This window comes from Chiloscyllium plagiosum, unplaced genomic scaffold (assembly GCF_037043375.1).
Source record: "Chiloscyllium plagiosum isolate Xiang-an unplaced genomic scaffold, Cpla_swu_hap1 HiC_scaffold_6, whole genome shotgun sequence".
In the NCBI taxonomy this organism is placed as follows: domain Eukaryota; kingdom Metazoa; phylum Chordata; class Chondrichthyes; order Orectolobiformes; family Hemiscylliidae; genus Chiloscyllium; species Chiloscyllium plagiosum.
The window spans coordinates 60,426,281-60,445,659 of NW_028270144.1; the positions used below are offsets into that span (position 1 = coordinate 60,426,281).

The following is a 19,379-nucleotide window of genomic DNA, read 5'->3' on the forward strand; positions in this document are numbered from 1 at the left end:
CAGGTTGTTTCTCAACTTGTTTTATAAAATAATGTGATATCTGCTTGAGGTGAAAAGATACTGGCATCATGTGGCATAATAGAAATCCTCGTGAGAGTGAGCTGGACAATTGATCATGAGAAGATAGATTTGCTGCCATCATCTTCCTTTTAGGTTGGGATTTATAGGTCCACTCTGGCAAGTGTGTTAGATAAAAAAAAATCACTAGGTCATCTAATAAGAAGAGGATCCTGAGTGATTTACTGCATGTTGCAATCAGGTACAAATTACATTAGTATGATAGACATTATTACTAAGCCAGTAAGGAGATTGAGATGGTGAGTTTATGTTCTTCAAGATCCAGAGTTGTCCTTCCACTCAAGTTCATATGACATCACCATGTTGAGTGGAGCTTAATTCAATTCTTAACATTAACCCTTTCAGAAGAAAACACCTTATACAACAGAACCTTCTTGGAGTAGGTAGAGATGGAATGATTGAGCATCTTTCTTTCGTGAGTTTTAGTATTCAGCGTTTACTTGCCCAATCCAATTTAAGATTTAACTCTTTAGTTAAGGGCGCTCTTTAATTTTTGCTATTTAATCTCTCTGCCCTTTCAATGAAAATTTTGGGCAAACATTCCTGCTCAAGAGAGTGAAACTTTTAATTGTGAAGTATGTATAGGTCTCTTCTAGCTGACGTCTCGTGTTAGAGAGTTGCTTGTTGTACACCTGCAATCGTAAATGGTATACGTCCTGAACCATGTAGTTGCATTATGATGGCTGTTGACAGTGATTCCTCAACCATGGAACACTACCAAATAATATTGTGATGTTTATTCCAGAGACGTAATTACTGCAATGCATATTGACATAGATATCTTCTTCTCTAGATTAGAGTGGTGCTGGAAAAGCACAGCAGGTCAAGCAGCATCCGAGGAGCAGAAAAATTAATGTTTCGGGCAAAAGCCCTTCATCAGGAACGAAGGGCTTTTGCCCAAAATGTCAATTTTCCTGCTCCTTGGATGCCGCCTGCCTGCTGTGCTTTTCCAGCACCATTCTAATCTAGACTCTGGTTTCTAGCATCTGCGGTCCTCACATTTGCCTATAGATATCTTCTTGCTAAAAGTCTAAGTCTGGATCATGTTTTTTCCTATGGAATGATTTTGGGGTTTTCTATTGTAACCTGCTGTACCTCAAATTCCTTTGAGACACTAGATATATGATTTCTAGCTGCTCTGTATCTTACTTTGGTACACATTCTGAAAATGACATTGTATTCTATAAGACATTATTTTTAATATTTGGGCACCACTTTCCCCTCCAACAACTTACCCATCATTGACGTAAGGCTCACCAGTCTATAGTCCCCTGGCTTTTCCTTACAGCTGTTCTTGAACAATGGCACCATATTAGCCAACCTCCAGTCTTCCAACACTTCAGCCATGACTATTGATAGTATAAATATCTCAGCAAAAGACCAGCAATCTTGTCTTTAGCTTCCCAAAATGTTCTGCGAAATACCTGATCATGTCCTGAGGATGTATCTACCTTTTATGTTTTCAGACTTCCAGCACCACCTCTTCTGTAATATGGATACTTTTCAAGATATCATTATTTATTTCCCCAAATTGTCCAGCTTCCATGTCCTTCTTTACGGTAAATACTGATGCAAAATCCTCATTTAAGTATCTCAATCAACCCCTGCGATTCCGCACATAGACAGCCTTGTTGATCTTTAAGGGATCCTCTTTTTTCCTAGTTACTCTTTTGTCCTTAATGTGTTTATAGAATCTCTTTACATTCTCCTTAACTCTATTTTCCAAAACTATCTCCTATTCCCTTTTTGGCCCTCTTGATATCCCTCAAGTATATTCCTACCATCCTTATACTGTTCTGGTTTCTGTAAGTAAAATTGAGGATTCCATCCATTTAAATATCAGGGAGATCCTGGGCCTTTTTCATGACTTTCCTGGATGAACCCAGTAATCCTGGCTTTAATAAATGATTCTGTTTATTTAATAACAAATGACTGAATTATTGTTGCAGCCTGCGACTTTGATTACAACCAAGACTTGTTTATTACATTTTCACTAAGTGATTCCTCTGTTCACAGCATTAAAACATAATGGCTTTACCAGATGACTTCTGTTGTCTGCAATTTGAATGGAGGCTTCCTGTCTTTACTGCAGCTTTAGATAGTGGACTTTATCTTTTCTACAGCCTTAATCATTTCCTAATTTGCTTCTGTGGCTAGACCTGGTTTGCTGAGGCTCACAAAATGCTTCAAAGGAAGTTGCAGATGAGATAATGGATCCATTGGTTATAATATTCCAAAATTCCATGGGAAAGATGACAGTGGATTGGAAAAATGCTCATATAACATCCTTAATGAAAAAGAGAGGGAAGCAGGAAGTAGGAAACTACAAACCAGTTAGTTAAACATGTCATTGGAAATTGTTAGAAAGGAAGTTATAACTGGACATTTGGAAAGCCAATATACAATAAGTAAAAGTCAGGAATATTTATATAGGCTAAATCATGTTTGACTAATTTGCTGGAGTTCTTTGGAGATTTAACAAGCAATAAGAATAATAGTAATCTTTTAGATGTAGTATATTTTGATTTTCAGAAGGCATTTGATAAAGTCCCGCACAAAGGGTTATTACACAAGATAACATCACATGAGGTTAGGCGTAATTTATTAGCTTGGATAGATAATTGTTTTCTGTTAGTTAACCAGAGAGTCAGTCTTTTTCTGGTTGGCAAGATGTAACTAGTGGTGTGCCCAGGGTTAGGTCTTCAGGCTCCAACAATTTACAATCTCTATTAATGACCTGGACTTGGCAATAGGAAGTACTATAGCCAAATTTGCAGATGACATGAAAATAGGTGGGAAAGTAAGTTACAATGAACAAATAAGAAATTTATAAATGGATATGGATAGATTAGGTGAATGGGCCAAAATTTAACAAATGGAGTTTAATGTGAATAAGTATGAGGTTATCCATTTTGGTCAGAGGAATAGAAAGGTAACTTATTATCTAAGCAGAGGGAAACTTCAGGGTGCTTCGGTGCAGAGAGATCTGGGTACCCTCATGCATGAATTGTAGACAATTAGTATGCAGATGCATAAGGAAGGCAAATTTAATTTTTGCATTTATTGCTAAAGGAAGAGAGTATAAAAGTGTTGCTGCAACTGTACAAGGCATTAATGAGACTCCACCTGGAGTACCGGGTACATTTTTGGACCCCTTGTGACGAGGGCTGTAATTGTATTGAAGATAATTCAGATAAAGTTTACTAAATGGATTCCAGAGATGGACTTGTTTTATGAAGAGAGAGTTTAGGCTTATACTCTCTGGAATTTAGAAGCAGGAGAGGAGATCTAATTGAGGTATATAAGATGCTAAAGGGGATTGACAAAGTAGACATTGGGAGAATATTCACTCATGTGGGGCAATCTAGAACACAAGGTCATAGTTTAAGGATGGGGAGATGAAACATTACATCTCTCAAAGTGTCATGAATCTGTGAATTCACTACCCCAGAGTGAGGTGGATGCTGAGACATTGTCGATCTCCTTTTTGAGTTTACTCAGGTTTTAAAAATGGTAATAAGATATTGAGTTATGGAGACCAGGCAGGAATGTGGGGTTCAGGCTGAGATGAGATCATACATGATCGTATCAAATGGCAGAGCAGGCTCAAGAGGCTGAATTGTTTACTTCTCTTCGCTCTTATGTGGTTATGTTCACAGCATTTTTGTGTCTGCAACCTTGTTTTAAATTGCTTTTGTGGCTTTTAGAGTGATATAGCATGGAAACAGCTTTCAGTCCAACTGGTCCATGCTGAACTCGTCCCACTTACCTGCTTTTGACCCATATCCCTCCAAACCTTTTCTATTCATGTACTTATCCAAATGTCTTTTAAATGTTGTAACTATACCTGCATCCACCACTTGCTCTGGCAGTTCACTCCACACACAAACCACTCTGTGTAAAAAAAAAATGTTGCCCCCAAGTCATTTTTAAAACTTTATCCTCTTGCCTTTGTGGGCGGCACGGTGGCACAGTGGTTAGCACTGCTGCCTCGCAGCGCCAGAGACCCGGGTTCACTTCCCGACTCAGGCGACTGACTGTGTGGAGTTTGCACGTTCTCCCCGTGTCTGCGTGGGTTTCCTCCGGGGGCTCCAGTTTCCTCCCACATTCCAAAGATGTGCAAGTCAGGTGAATTGGCCATGCTAAATTGCCCGTAGTGTTAGGTAAAGGGGTAAATGTAGGGGTATGGGTGGGTTACGCTTCGGCGGGTCGGTGTGGACTTGTTGGGCCGAAGGGCCTGTTTCCACACTGTAAGTAATCTAATCTAATCTAATCCTTAAACGTATGCGTCCTCGCTTTGAAATCCCCTACCCTAGGGAAAAGACCTTTGCTATTCACCTTATCTATGCCCCTCATGATTTTATAACCTTCTATAGGGTTACCCCTTAGCTTCCTATTCTTAGGTACAGACCATATAATGGTGGAGCCAGGACATTGGAGATGCTCAAGGGCCAGAACATGAGGAGCACAAAGAATGATGCAGTGACTGAAAACATTTATTCAGGTCCCCAAAATCAGCTAGAGAACTAACCATAATCAACAAGTGAACAGTAAATTGGCCAGTCAATCAGGAATTAAATGGTGAGGTCGTCCAGAAGGTGGTATATTGAATACACAGGAGGAATGAAAATAGTTATTACCAATAACATATTAAAAAAGCAGGTGATCAAAGTTACATTCATCTTAACATAAATACTTGCGAAACAACGAGATGACTGGACATAAAAATTTCAAGGAGTTGGGCAGGTTGGAACAGAGCCAAATCAAAACATTTCTCAGATTGTACAGCCATTGCTTGACTATGATTATCACATTTTCAACATCCGATTTCTTCCCAAACCCTTGCCTGGTAACAATTAAAAATGGAAGGCATATGCAGTCAATTCCACGTATGCTGTGGAAGTGATTATGCATAGTGCCAATAAATACCGCAAAGACAGCTGCGACCAAGTAATCTACAAATACCCAGTTTCCCAAAGACATTGGCTTTTAGTGTAGCTTTAAACCAGTTAAGCATGAATAGCAAGTGTTAATCAGCAACTTCCAGTAATTCGCTCTGCTGTTGTTGATTGCATTTAGTGTAGCCAAGCCTTGCAGTGCTCACTCAGTCTGAACTATAAGTACTTTTCTTACTTTTCACTTGCCCCAACTGTAAATCTGTGAAACAACAAAAACAGAAGTTGCCGGAAAAGCTGAGCAGGTCTGGCAGCATCTATGAAGAGAAATCAAAGTTAACATTTTGGACCCGGTGACCCTTCCTCAGGACTGATCTGCACTGATTTCCCTTTTCAGTCACATTCCTGAATGTTCAGCTCTTCCAGCTGCTGACAGTTTGTACACAAACAGCTTTTTGAGAGCGGTGTCTGATGAAATCTTCCGATCTCAGCCTCTGTCTGCATATTGGAGCTAGCTAAAAGAATTGTGAAACCCTTAGTGCCAGTTGTAAGAACAACCTATATCGTTGCTTATTATGTGTTGAATGAGCTCTCTGTACTATTGGTCACTATCAGGTAAATCTGCTGTCACCATCCTAATTTCTGGAGGGATCTACAAGGCTTGTTTCGTCTAGTGTGGTAGAGGAGAACTATTTAGTTGCCTAATGAGAAGAGGCTAATGTCTTCAGCAAGATGCAGTTTATTGCATGAAAGCAATCAGGTACATGTTACGTTGATATGATAGACATTGTCACAGAGACTAGAAGGAAGAGCCAGATGGTAGATCAAAGGTTGTGCGAAGATTTGTAGCTCGGGTGCTCGTTGTTGTGGTTTAGTTCGCAGAGCTTGCAATTTGTGTTGCAGACGTTTCGTCCCCCGTCTAGGTGACATCCTCAGTGCTTGGGAGCCTCCGTGAAGCGCTTCTGTGATGTTTCCTCCGGCATTTATAGTGATTTGTATCTGCCGCTTCCAGTTGTCAGTTCCAGCTGTCCGCTGCAGTGGCTGGTATATTGGGTCCAGGTTGATGTGCTTATTGATTGAATCTGTGGATGAGTGCCATGCCTCTAGGAATTCCTTGGCTGTTCTCTGTTTGGCTTGTCCTATAATAGTAGTGTTGTCCCAATCGAACTCATGTTGCTTGTCATCTGAGTGTGTGGCTACTAAGGACAGCTGGTCATGTCGTTTCGTGGCTAGTTGGTGTTCATGGATGCAGATCGTTAGCTGTCTTCCTGTTTGTCCTATGTAGTTTTTTGTGCAGTCCTTGCATGGGAGTTTGTACTCTACACTGGTTTTGCTCATGCTGGGTATCGGGTCCTTCATCCTGGTGAGTTGTTGTCTGAGAGTAGCTGTTGGTTTGTGTGCTGTTATGAGTCCTAGTGGTCGCAGTAGTCTGGCTGTCAGTTCAGAAATGTTTTTGATGTATGGTAGTGTGGCTAGTCCTTTGGGTTGTGGCATGTCCTCATTCCGTTGTCTTTCCCTTAGGCATATGTTGATGAAATTGCGGGGGTACCCATTTTTGGCGAATACATTGTATAGGTGTTCTTCTTCCTCTTTTTGCAGTTCTGGTGTACTGCAGTGTGTTGTGGCCCTTTTGAACAATGCCTTGATGAAACTTCTTTTGTGTGTGTTGGGGTGGTTGCTTTCGTAGTTTAGGACTTGGTCTGTGTGTGTGGCTTTCCTGTGTACCGTTGTGGTGAATTCTCCGTTTGGTGTTCTCTGTACCATCACTCTAGGAATGGGAGTTGGTTGTCCTTTTCTTCCTCTCTAGTGAATCGGATTCCTGTGAGTGTGGCGTTGATGATCCGGTGTGTGTTCTCTATTTCTGTGTTTTTAATGATTACAAAGGTGTCATCCACATATCTGATCCAGAGTTTGGGTTGAATTTGCGGTAAGACTGTTTGTTCTAACCTTTGCATTACTGCTTCTGCTATGAGTCCAGAGATGGGTGAGCCCACGGGTGTGCGGTTGATTTGTTCATACATTTGGTTGTTGAATGTGAAGTGTGTTGTGAGGCACAGGTCCAGTAGTTTGAGTATGCAGTCTTTGTTGATAGGTTCCCCGTCTTGTTGTCTGTTCTGTATGTCCAGCAAAATCCCATGCAAGGAGATGCTAAGCTGTTGGCCCCACAAACCATATAACATCATCAGAGTGGATGATATGAGGGGAAGGGACAGAAATCATAGGCCCCATGTGTTGCTCCTGGCCTGGGTTCCTGGCCCCTTACCTGAAAAAAGTATTCCCCCATTCCAAATACAACAAAAACCCTGATTAGTAGGCCCAGTTAAACCCCACCTTCCCAGGCCTAGGAATTTTCTTAAGGCACTCCTTCAGTCCCTTAAACTTTGTACAAATGGGGTGCCTCAAAATTAGCATAGAGTGGTCGTCTTCATTGATCACCACATACTTCCAAGTGGTTACTGTATGGGGGAGTTCTTGGACTAAATGGAATGTTACAGCCAACCTCTGATCATTGGTGTCAATTAACTAAGCAAACACCCCTCTTCAACCCTTTTGTGAGTAGCAATGTTGGGACCCAAATCCTGCCCTTTTAATTTCAGGTTGGACATTAAACTGAGGCTCCATCTGTTTCCCCAGATAGTCATCAAACATCCTATTTTAATAAATGTACAAGAAATTCTCTGGATGCTTTGGCTTACATTTATTCATCAAAGCAGTTAAATTAAAAAAATTAGTTGAAACTTTATTGCTGGAACAGCACAGCAGGTCAGGCAGCATCCAGGGAACAGGAGATTCGACGTTTCGGGCACAGGCCCTTCTTCAGGAAAGAAGAAGGGCCTGTGCCCGAAACGTCGAATCTCCTGTTCCCTGGATGCTGCCTGACCTGCTGTGCTGTTCCAGCAATAAAGTTTCAACTTTGATCTCCAGCATCTGCAGACCTCACTTTCTCCTCCAATTAAAAAAATTAGTCTGTCATCCATTTCATTGCTGTTTGTGGGATTTTGACATATGCAATAGTGGCAACTGTGTTTGCTTAAAACACAGACTATATTTCAATAAATAATTAATTGGGTATAACATTTGTGTATAAAGATGCAATAACTTTCTTTTCATGATAGTACTAAATTATACAATTAAATCTATAGTTTAAACATACATATTTTAACTTTTAGAAAATAATTTGTATAATGCTGAAAACTAGTTAATGAAATGCATCCTACCTGATTCAATCAGATAATCATAATCATATCCAAGTTCTCTTGTTGAAATAAAGAAATCAACATGTCTGTATATTGGAATGAAGGGAACCATGTAATAGTCACTGCTGTGGCCTATCGGTGTATTTGTGGCTGGAAAGGCGGTCCAAAGGGGCACGTGTCTCCGTAACCATTGTTCATATATGCTGCAATTGGAAAAATAAAACATAAGCAATACTAGGAGTTATTTATAATAATAAAGGCTTATTTGGATCAGAATCAGATTCAATTTTCAATACCCTTTAAACATCATCCTTGTCTGATTTGTTGTATTGTTGCCTTCAAGAAGAAAATGGTGGATTCAAGCTGCTGTAGATTGTCATCTTGGCTAACACTTCAGTGTTGCACTATTGGATGTGTCATCATTTGGATGAAATGTTAAATGATAGCCTGTCTGGCTTCTTGGGGAATATAATGAGAAGATGCTATGGCAATATTTTTAAAACAGGAATGTTTTCAAGTGTCGTAACAACCAGCAATTATATAGATTATCTGCTTATTTATCGCATTAGAGTTTGTGGATTTAACTGTGTGCCATTTGGCTGCAACTTTCCTCTATGTAATAACAGTGACTCAAAATAAAATGTGTTTCATTCCTGTGAATTAAACTGTAACATTTGAGGATATTAAAAAACAATATAAATATAAGCTATTTATTATGCTTTATAAGGTATAATTGACTGATTCTGAAACGAAGTATATAATGAAACCTTGTCTTTAAAAAGTGTTCATGGATGTCGAAGTCACTGGCTAGGCCACCATGTTTTGTTGTTGACTCTTATCTGCCCATCCCTACTTTCCAGAGGGCAGATAAGATTCAACAACCTTGCTGTGGGTCTGGAGTCGCATGTAAGCTAGAACAGTGAAATGAGTTTTATGAAAATTTGGTGGTTGCTATTAGACTAGCTCTTAATGCAGCTTTAAGATTTGTAATGCAATTTAATATTTTGTGAAGATTGATATAGTTCAAACTCTGTTTAGTCAAAAAAAATTAACTTTGCACCTGAGTATCAAAAATATCATACCATTAACTCTTTTTGTTAAAATTATATTTGAAAAACTCTCATACAAATACAATCCTCAATCCAGGTTGAAGTTTATGTCACACTATAGAGCGCCTGAAATTTTAGGGTTTTACGTTTGCCTATGCTATTAAGGGAAGACAGTGGTGTAACGGTGATGTCACTGGAATAATAATCCTGAACACCTCGTTCATGTTCTGGAGGCGTGAGTTTGGATCCCACTTTGGCAGGTGGGAATAGAAAGCTACTCAATAGTGACTATATAAAACCCATCTGATTCACCTTTTGTCCTTTTGGGATGAAATCTTCCATCTTTACCTGGTTTGGTCTACACATGACTCTAAACACATGTGGTTTTATCTTAACTGGGTAATTAGGGAAGGGCAAAAAATGCTGGCCCACCCAGCGATACCCACACTCTGTGAGCAACTAAAATAATTGTTCTACAGCAAATCTGACATTTTTTTAGATCATAATTTAATGATGATTAAATTATCATTGAATATGAATAGGTATAAATCTAAAATGTGTTTCTCCTGTTATAAAGCTCACAGTAGGAAATAAAGAAAGATATTAAAAATGTTACTCAAGGTAATCGTTAAAGCTGTGATATGTTTATAATTTAGCAGGATAGCTAATAGAAAATTTAAGACCAAGAATACTAGCTCATTGCAGATACAGCTGATTCCATTCATCAATTTCTTTAATTTGCCTGTTATAGTTATTTTGATCAACCTGATTAGACATGAAATGACATCTCTGGATCAGGTGGGACTTGAACCATGATGATCCCTGGCATAGAGTGATTGTCTTCTGAGAAAAGGGTCAATATGTTGGGACTCCATTCAGTGGAGTTTAGAAGAATGAGAGGTGATTTCATTGAAACACATAGGATTCTTCAGGAGCTTGACTGCGTTTGATGGAAGAATGTTTCTCTTGGGATAAAGGGCTACCAATTTAAGCCTAGGATGTGGAGGAAATTCTGCTCTTAAACGTTGGAGAGTCTTCCCACAGAGAGCTATGAGGGCAGAGTCCTTGTGTACACTTAAGGCTGAGATGGATAGATTCTTGACCATTAGGGGAAACAAGGGTTATGGGGAAAACACAGGAAAGTACACATGAAGAATGCTGATTAGCCATGATCCGAGCGAATAGCGGAGTTGGCTGGAGGGGTTGAACAGCCAACCCCTATACCTATTTCTTATGATCTCCTGGTCCAGACTAACACTGTGCCACAAGATCTTAACAATATGTAGTTTGGAATTTATTACACACCGATTCGTTGAAATCTGATTCATTTGTTCATCTTCCACTTACAAATGATTTCATGTCCAAATAAAAATGTCAATGCCATCTTTTTTTTAAAAAAAGGACACTATTACACTCCATTTTGTTCAGACCATTTATCTAATCCAAAACATGCATGCTAAACTTTGAAAAACAGGTCCACTATTTAAAACTAGCACAAATGAAACAAAGTTGACAAATTAAAAAAAAGAAAATTATTTCTCACTGAATAGCACTGATGCAATATGACTAAGTTGCATTACTGTGCTGTATTCCACTGTTTTCCAAATAAACAATTTTAAGCATTTATTATTTGTTTCCTTAATGTAGCTGATTTTACCTTAGCCAAATTAGTGTTAAAGGGGCAGTAAAAGCCTCAAAATGAGGTTATGCTGTGGCTGATGCTATTTTCTTAAAGGGTCATTCCCTTAAGTGACTATAGCAACTAATTTAGATGGTGGGAATTGATTATGCAAATTGGTTCCCGAAGGACTCTATTTTAAGACCTGTAGATGGAGTGTTCACCATGCCTTGGCACTGAGCAGCTTGATGAGTAGTCCTTCATGAGTGATTCTTTGCTCATGAATGTTCCAAAAAGAGTTGAGAAAAGTTTTCAGATAGTTTTGAAGATGATCTACTTCCCCAACATCCAAAACTACAGTAGGTCTCTGCCAGACCAGGCTCTAAGTCCTTGACAGTTACCTCTAGCGTCCTTTCCAGGAACTTGCTTTGAGTCAAGCCCTGAGTCATTAATATTGAATTGTGTTGGATAAGGGAAGATGCAGTGGTAAACTGTCAGGCATTGAAAGGAGATGCTGGCAGCTATGGGAAGGAGATGCTGTCAGGAACAAGTGTGTTGCCATTGGGTCTTCCTGGTCAGCCACCTGGAAATGAAGTTCTACATCAAAGTTTATTTTTAAAGGTAGCTAACCGATATCTACAGAACAAATAATTGTGAACTAATGTTTTGGTGTCTGATTCTCTGTTTGGAAGTGACAAGAAAGAGTTAGTTCAGTTATTCAGCAGCTCTTGTGGATTTTAACAAATGCTAAATTGATTTGAATTTGGTGATGCAAAAGTTCAAAGAGCCAAAATTGTCCATTGTTAATTCCCAGTCGAAAAGTGTGGCATTGGAAAAGCACATCAGGACAGGCTGCATCAGATGAGCAGGAGAGTCGATGTTTTGGGAGTAAGCCCATCAGGAATGTTGTGTGGGGTGTGGACGTGGAGGGTAGGGTGTGGACGTGGGGGGGGGGGGGGGGGGGGGAAGGTAGCTGGGAAGGCAATTGATGGTTGCAGGTGGGGGTAATTGTGATAGCTCGATGGGGAGGGTGGAGTAAAGAAGGAAGATGGACAGGTAGGACAGCGCAAGAGTGCGATACCAAGTGATGGGTTGGATTTGGAATGAGGTAGGGGGCGGGGAGACTTGGAAACTATTGAAGTCGATGTTGATGCTGTGTGGTTGAAAGCTCCCATTGTGGAAGATGAGGCATTCTTCGTTGGGTGGCTTGGATTTGGCAATGGAAAAGACCCAGAACTTGCATGCCCTTGGTGGAGTGGGAATGAGAGTTGAAGTGGTCGGCTACAGTGCAGTAGGGTTGTCTGGTGCATGTGTCCCAGAGGTATTCCCTGAAATGCTCCGTGGGTCGGCATTCTGTCTCCCTAATGTAGGGGAGACCACATCAAAAGCTATGGATACAGTGGATGAGGTGAGGAAAATCTCTGCCAGATGTGAAAAGTCCTTTGGGACCTTGGACGGAGGTGAGGGAGGGGAGATGTGGGTGCAGGTTTTACAATTCTTTTGGCATCAAGGGAAGGTGCTGAGTGTGGACAATGGGTTGGTGGGGGGCGTGGACCGAAGAAGGGAGTCATGGGGGAAAATGGTCTCTGCCACCTCCACCACTAAATCCAAGCCATTCGATGACTGGAGGAAGGATGCCTCATCTTCCGCCTTGGGACCCTTTAACTCCATCGCATCAACATTGACTTCATCAGTTTCCAAATCTACCCTCCTCCCACCTCATCCCAGATCCAACCCTCCAACTCGGCACGATCTTCTTGACCTATCCTACCTGTCCATCTTGCTTCCCATCTATCTGTTCCACAATTACCCCCCACCTGCATCCACATATCACTTTCCCAGTTACCTTGCCCTCAACTCAACCCCCATATTTATCTCAGACCCATTTCCCTTCCCAATATTCCTGATGAAGATCTTATGCCCGAAATATCGATTCTCCTGCTCCTTGGATGCTGCCTGACCTGCTATGCTTTTTGCAGCACCACACTTTTCAGTGCTGACTCTCCAGCATCTGCGGTCCTCACATTCTCCCAATGTTAACTCCCAGGTATGTATCATGAATAATGCTCCCAGATGGTTTATTAATACGGAATAAAGATAAGCAGTTGTCTGGCTCTTGCTAAATATTCTTGTCACGTTATCTGTCTCAGTCTCCCCATTGTCTGTGATGAAACAAACATTTGGTGTTCTATTAACAAAGAAACTGTAATCCATAACCATTAAAATAATGTGTGGGTTGTAAAAACAATGACTGCAGATGCTGGAAACCAGATTCTGGATCAGTGGTGCTGGAAGAGCACAGCAATTCAGGCAGCATCCGAAAAGCTTCGATATCGACGTTTCGGGCAAAAGCCCTTCATCAGGAATAAAGGCAGTGAGCCTGAAGCGTGGAGAGATAGGCTAGAGGAGGGTGGGGGTGGGGATAGAGTAGCATAGAGTACAATAGGTCAGTGGGGAAGGAGATGAAGGTGATAGGTCAGGGAGGAGAGGGTGGAGTGGATAGGTGGAAAAGGAGCTGGGTAGGTCGGACAAGTCCGGACAAGTCAAGGGGATCATTTGCTGGAGGTTAGAAACTAGGATGAGGTGGGGGAAGGGGAAATGAGGAAGCTGTTGAAAGCCACATTGATGCCCTGGGGTTGAAGTGTTCCGAGGCGGAAGATGAGGCGTTCTTCTTCCATGCGTCTGGTGGTGAGGGAGCGGCGGTGAAGGAGGCCCAGCACCTCCATATCCTCTGCAGAGTGGGAGGGGGAGTTCAAATGTTGAGCCATGGGGCGGTTTGGTTGATTGGTGCGGGTGTCTCGGAGATGTTCCCTAAAGCCCTCTGTACGACCCACCCTCCCATCCTGGCACTTTCCCCTGCCACCGCAGGAACTGTAAAACGTGTGCCCACACCACCTCCCTCACCTCCACCCAAGGCCCTAAAGGAGCCTTCCACATCCAACAAAGTTTTACCTGCACATCCACTCATATCATTTATTGTATCCGTTGCTCCCGATGCGGTCTCCTCTACATTGGGGAGACTGGACACCTCCTAGCAGAACGCTTTAGGGAACATCTCCGAGACACCCGCACCAATCAACCAAACCGCCCCGTGGCTCAACATTTCAACTCCCCCTCCCACTCTGCCAAGTATATGGAGATGCTGGGCCTCCTTCACCACCGCTCCCTCACCACCAGACGCATGGAAGAAGAACGCCTCATCTTCCGCCTCGGAACACTTCAACCCCAGGGCATCAATGTGGATTTCAACAGCTTCCTCATTTCCCCTTCCCCCACCTCATCCTAGTTTCTAACCTCCAGCAACATGATCCCCTTGACTTGTCCGACCTGCCCAGCTCCTTTTCCACCTATCCACTTCACCCTCTCCTCCCTGACCTATCACCTTCATCTCCTCCCCCACTCACCTATTGTACTCTATGCTACTCTATCCCCACCCCCACCCTCCTCTCGCTTATCTCTCCACGCTTCAGGCTCTCTGCCTTTATTCCTGATGAAGGGCTTTTGCCCGAAACGTCGATTTCGAAGCTTTTTGGATGCTGCCTGAATTGCTGTGCTCTTCCAGCACCACTGATCCAGAATGTGTGGGTTGGGCAAGACTGGAATCAAATAACCTGGGAGACCTTATAAACACATTCACAAATCTTTTACTTTTTTTTTGACTTTTTGTTTACTCCCTTAAAATCTTTTAAATCTCTAACTTTGTCAAGTTCAATTTATTGAGTCTGTTTCTCTTTCCACAGTTACTACATTACTTGCTGAGTGTTTTCAGCATTTTGTTTTTATTTATTGTTCCCTACCTTGTTAGGAAATTGGTTATTGGTTTTGTTTTCTAGCAATGGTAATTGAAAAAAGAAGTCAGATTTCACAAGGTCATGTACAATATGCCAAATGAAAGTTCAAAAAAGACTGTTATAATACTAAGTCTAAAAACAAAAGAACCATGTAAAATATGAAGACCTAGGTGTCAGTATTACTAATTGCATTAACATTTATTAGCATGTGATGCAATGAAATAATGCACCTAAAAGATCTGTTATAAGCTGACAAATGAAGCAAAGGGTAGCTGCTAAGATATTGCTGGTCTATATCCATGATCTGTTTTGGGGGACATCTCAGCAGCAAGTATGAATTTTAATAGTGCACTATGAAACTGTGTGGAATATCTTTTGGCATCAGGTGCTCTCCAGCGTGCTTAACTTGATACTCAAACATTGCACCGACTGACGTGGTCCTTGATTTCATTGCTCATGTTCAGCTAGAGAAGGCACATCTCCTGCCTTCCTCATACTCTACTCAATTCCTTGATCCTTGCACGGATGCACTATAACATCTCTCCTCTAACTCCTCAGGGATAATTACACTATTTTCACTTTACAATCTGCCATCTTTGGCTGTCTGTTCATCTCTGTATGCCCAATATGCGTTTGTAATCACTGGTGTTTTATTGATGTTTCTCGGGCATCCTTTTAATAACACGACAGTTTCACATTATTTGGGTAACTTACATCATGTCAGTCAAGCTTCTTGACTGTCAGGTTCAATGTCTATGCTGGTTTAATGATTTTCAGAATATGTCAAATTGTTGAGTCATATTGGATCTGGAAGATTTTACCCTATACATAGCATCCTGTACTCATATCATAGAAAATACCACTCTTGACAGCATGCCAGATATTTTCCTTGATTGCATGCCATGTCCTGATATCTCTAACTGAAGTCAAATTCTTTGCATACCATTTGGGAGCAGATATTAGCAGCTTGCTGGAAATACTTTGAAGTGATTAGCAGTTAGACTCAATTGTCACTTGATCTTTTCCAAGTAGATATTAATCAAAATACTATTTAGAAATGATAATGACCACCCATTACTGTTCAATCTGAGTGTAACATTGTTCTGTTTGTTTTAATGTCCTGAAGCAAATGCAATCAATTGTCCTTGATAAATTAGGGTGATTCCAAGTACTGTCCTACTGGCATTCCATAGCAGGGTGAATACATCATAGTGCTTCAGCAGTCAAACTGCCTTCACTAGTCACTCTGCTTCTTGTTCTGTGCCCCAGTAACATTGTACATTCCTTGGCAATTAATTATCACGATGGTTCACACTCTGGCAAGCTAGGCAAGAATTTTGCAACCGAACTGACAGATCCAACAAATCTTCAGTTGTTATCCCTTCCTTTATTGGTCAGAGTATAGAAGTTGGGAGGTCACGTTGAAGCTGTACAGATATTGGTTAGGCCACTGTTGGAATATTGCATGCAATTCTGGTCTCCATCCAATCGGAAGGATGTTGTGAAACTTGAAAAGGTTCAGAAAAGACTTGAGAATGTTGCCAGGGTTGGAGGATTTGAACTATATAGGCTAGGACTGTTTTCCCTGGAGCGTCGGAGGCTGAGGGGTGACCTTATAGAGGTTTATAAGATCATGAGGGGCATGGATAGAATAAATAGACAAACTGTTTTTGTTGGTGTTGGGAGTCCTGAACTAGAAGACATAGGTTTAGGGTGAGGGGGGAAAGATGTAAGAGAGACTTAAGGGGCAACATTTTCATGCAGAGGGTGGTGCACATATGGAATGAGCTGCCAGAGGAAGTGGTGGAGGCTAGTACAATTGCAACATTTAAAAGGCATCTGGATGGGTATATGAATAGGAAGAGTTTGGAGGGATATGGGCTGGTTGCTGAGAGGTGGGACTAGATAGGGTTGGGATATCTGGTGGGCATGGATGAGTTAGACTGAAGGGTCTGTTACCATGCTATACATCTCTAAGACTCTGACTCTCCAGTAGCTATCTGTTCCCTACTGTTGCACATCTTTCTAGACAAACACTTATGTGCAAAGTGAGTTGACTTCTTGCAGTGAGAGCATGATATCTTCTCCTTTGCATAATGTACTCTGCAGTATTTTCATCCTGACCTTTGTCTGTGACCTTTATATAATTCAGCCTGGAATTTTGATCAACTTAATGTAAGGTCTGGTCAATTCTATTATGATTATTTATCTGGTGATTTATAATGTCAGCACTTCTACATATATTGATAGAGAAGAAGCTTACTCTTAGGAAACTACCAAGAGTTTTGCTCTGTGTAGGATCTCTTCTGCTTATTTAAAAAATGCCTTTAATTAGATTTTTTTTTAGTTTTACAGGATTCTGCAAGCTGTGCCAATGCAGTCACATGTTGATGAATGGACTCTTTTTCACCCTGGGCCCTAATATTGAACACACATTAATCATGAGTTGGGTTCACTCGGGAATCAAAGCATGCCTTCAGTACTTCAAAAAATCCTGTTGTCCGTTTCTTTTGTTTTTTTTTCAGACAGATTTAGAATGGAATGGACTTCGTAGTCCCTCCCCAACAGTGGAAAAAGTGTAGTTGTTCATAGCTGTTCTAGTTTGTTAGTTTAAATCTGTCAAAGTTTTGTGCTTTCAGCTGCAGCCTGATATTTTGTTCCTTTTCTGTTGCTTTCAGCAATTCTGAACATCAGTGCTCCCCCTTTGTTGCCTATACTCCTATATAGCTCTTCAATGCTCAATTTTAGCTACATAGCACTGTGATACAAGCTCACCGGCCAACAGTTTTGCTTGTACTGTGTCTTTATTGAACTGGCAGTAAGAAGGATGCCTGCAGTAATTCACATGACTAAGACGCACACTGGTATGGTATTGCATAACCACATCAAACACCCACTTTGAAATGCACTAGCTGTCCTTAATTAGCATCTGATACATTTTATATTTGGTCTCTGCCTTTCCCACCTCCAAAACTTTTCCAATCAATGAATAGCATGACTCAAAGGAGCACATAGCCCAAATATTATATACTGTCTGGGACACCACTAACATGAGCATACAGCATCTCTTCTGAAAACACAAACAAATTTCTAGGCCACTGGCTAAGCAAACAGCATAGTATATATGAGGAATTTCTGTAGTGAACAACCAGGAAATATGGGACCCTGGAGTAGATTTATTTTCAATTACACTCACCTATCAACAAAAGCATGGTGAAGTAAAAAGACTGGGTCATTTGCTGATCCACCAACTTTGGACATTGTACCATTCATATAAATGTGTAAGGCATTATGCAAACCACTCTGTGATGTGTTGGATATAGCATCATTTGGATTGGCAAAACCTGTTTGAGAAAAAATATTTATTTGAACTGATTTTTTAGTACAGTTATTAATTAAACTAATATACATACAAAGAACAAAAATATAATTTGTTGTCTTTGAAACTAGCGTAACAAAGGAATGGTAAAATTACAGTGGTTACACCTCAATGGTAGTGCAAAAAGTGTAATCATTGTATAATTGTTTTTTTATAAAACTTTTTAAAACTGTTTAATTCTTGTTCTTAGCTAGTGCAACATGTTTGCATTGCTTATTACTCCAGACCTAACTGCAGCAGAGCCCCCTGAATTCTCCAGTTTAAATGGAAACTTTTGGAGAATTCCAGATAAAAATAATTCCTCAGTGGAATCTTCAATTTCCCTGGCAATTCCTTTGGAGTTTGCCACATTGGGATTCTTCTCAATCGCCATGTGCAAATACCATCTACTCTGTAGAAACGATTATCTGGCCAATGGAAAATTCAGGCCAAGGCCTCTATCAGTTTCTAAGACTTGTACAGTGATTGTATTCAATGTTCTGATGATAATGGAGCCTTGAAACATTATGCATGACAACTAATTTTCTCGATGATGCAATAAGTATGTAGTTGGCTGCATTAGTTGGATGTTAAAAATCACAACACTAGGTTATAATCTGAAAGGTTTATTTAATGTGGTGAGAGACAGGAAGAATATCTGTTAGATTATCAGTGAAATTCTCTGCATACATTTAAGAAATTCCGAACAGTAGCAACAACTCAATATAAAAGTCTGGATTACACTACTGTCAATAGTCACCACAACCTTCAAAGAAAGTGTGATTTAGTGAAGGATTAGTGTATAATATTGTACTCTCACAGGGTATAAAAATTCCCATTTTTTTTATTCACCACCTTTGCCAAGTCCTACAAGAAATAAGTGCCAATGTAGCATTTTCTTTTCATGCATTACCAACAAATTTCACCTTTGTTTATACAGATATGAGGAACAGGAATTCTTACTTGGTTAGGAAGCTTGCTTTTTGCACTTGAGATTTTACTTCGGGTCAAACTTTATCACCTTGCTTTGATAAACCTTTTGAACTTGTAAACTTTTCCACTTCAGAAGGAGCAATTTCTCATCTGTGCCACTCCGAAGAATTAATCATCTTGTCATAACCAAAACCTTCATATTAACAGTGAGCTGCAGCCCTCCACAGGCAGCTACCAAGTATCTGTTTGTACTAAGTCAATTGTGCTATTGGGGAATCTATAAGTGAATTACTTGTTTTGGGGGGATGGGGTTGGGGGATGGGGTTGGGGGTTGGGGGGGTGGAGGGGGGTGGGGTGGGGAAGGACTGCCATCACAATGTATAGCCATGTTAATTTTTTAGACCATTGGCTAGGGTGTACCTAATTGGAGAAGCCAGCTCACTGTTGACCTTGCCAATCT

The 19,379-nt window shown here is 40.8% G+C and overlaps 1 protein-coding gene across 1 annotated transcript in view; it reads right to left on the reverse strand.

The window, feature by feature from the left end:
* The window catches only part of tyr (tyrosinase), a 94,279-nt gene that overhangs the window by 10,623 nt on the left and 64,277 nt on the right, over positions 1-19,379 (reverse strand). The window contains exons 3-4 of the mRNA XM_043691552.2: positions 17,825-17,972; positions 8,192-8,373 (exon numbers count right to left, since the gene is read on the reverse strand). Coding sequence (XP_043547487.1) covers positions 8,192-8,373; positions 17,825-17,972 — 330 coding nt within the window. The remainder of the gene's footprint in view (positions 1-8,191; positions 8,374-17,824; positions 17,973-19,379) is intronic.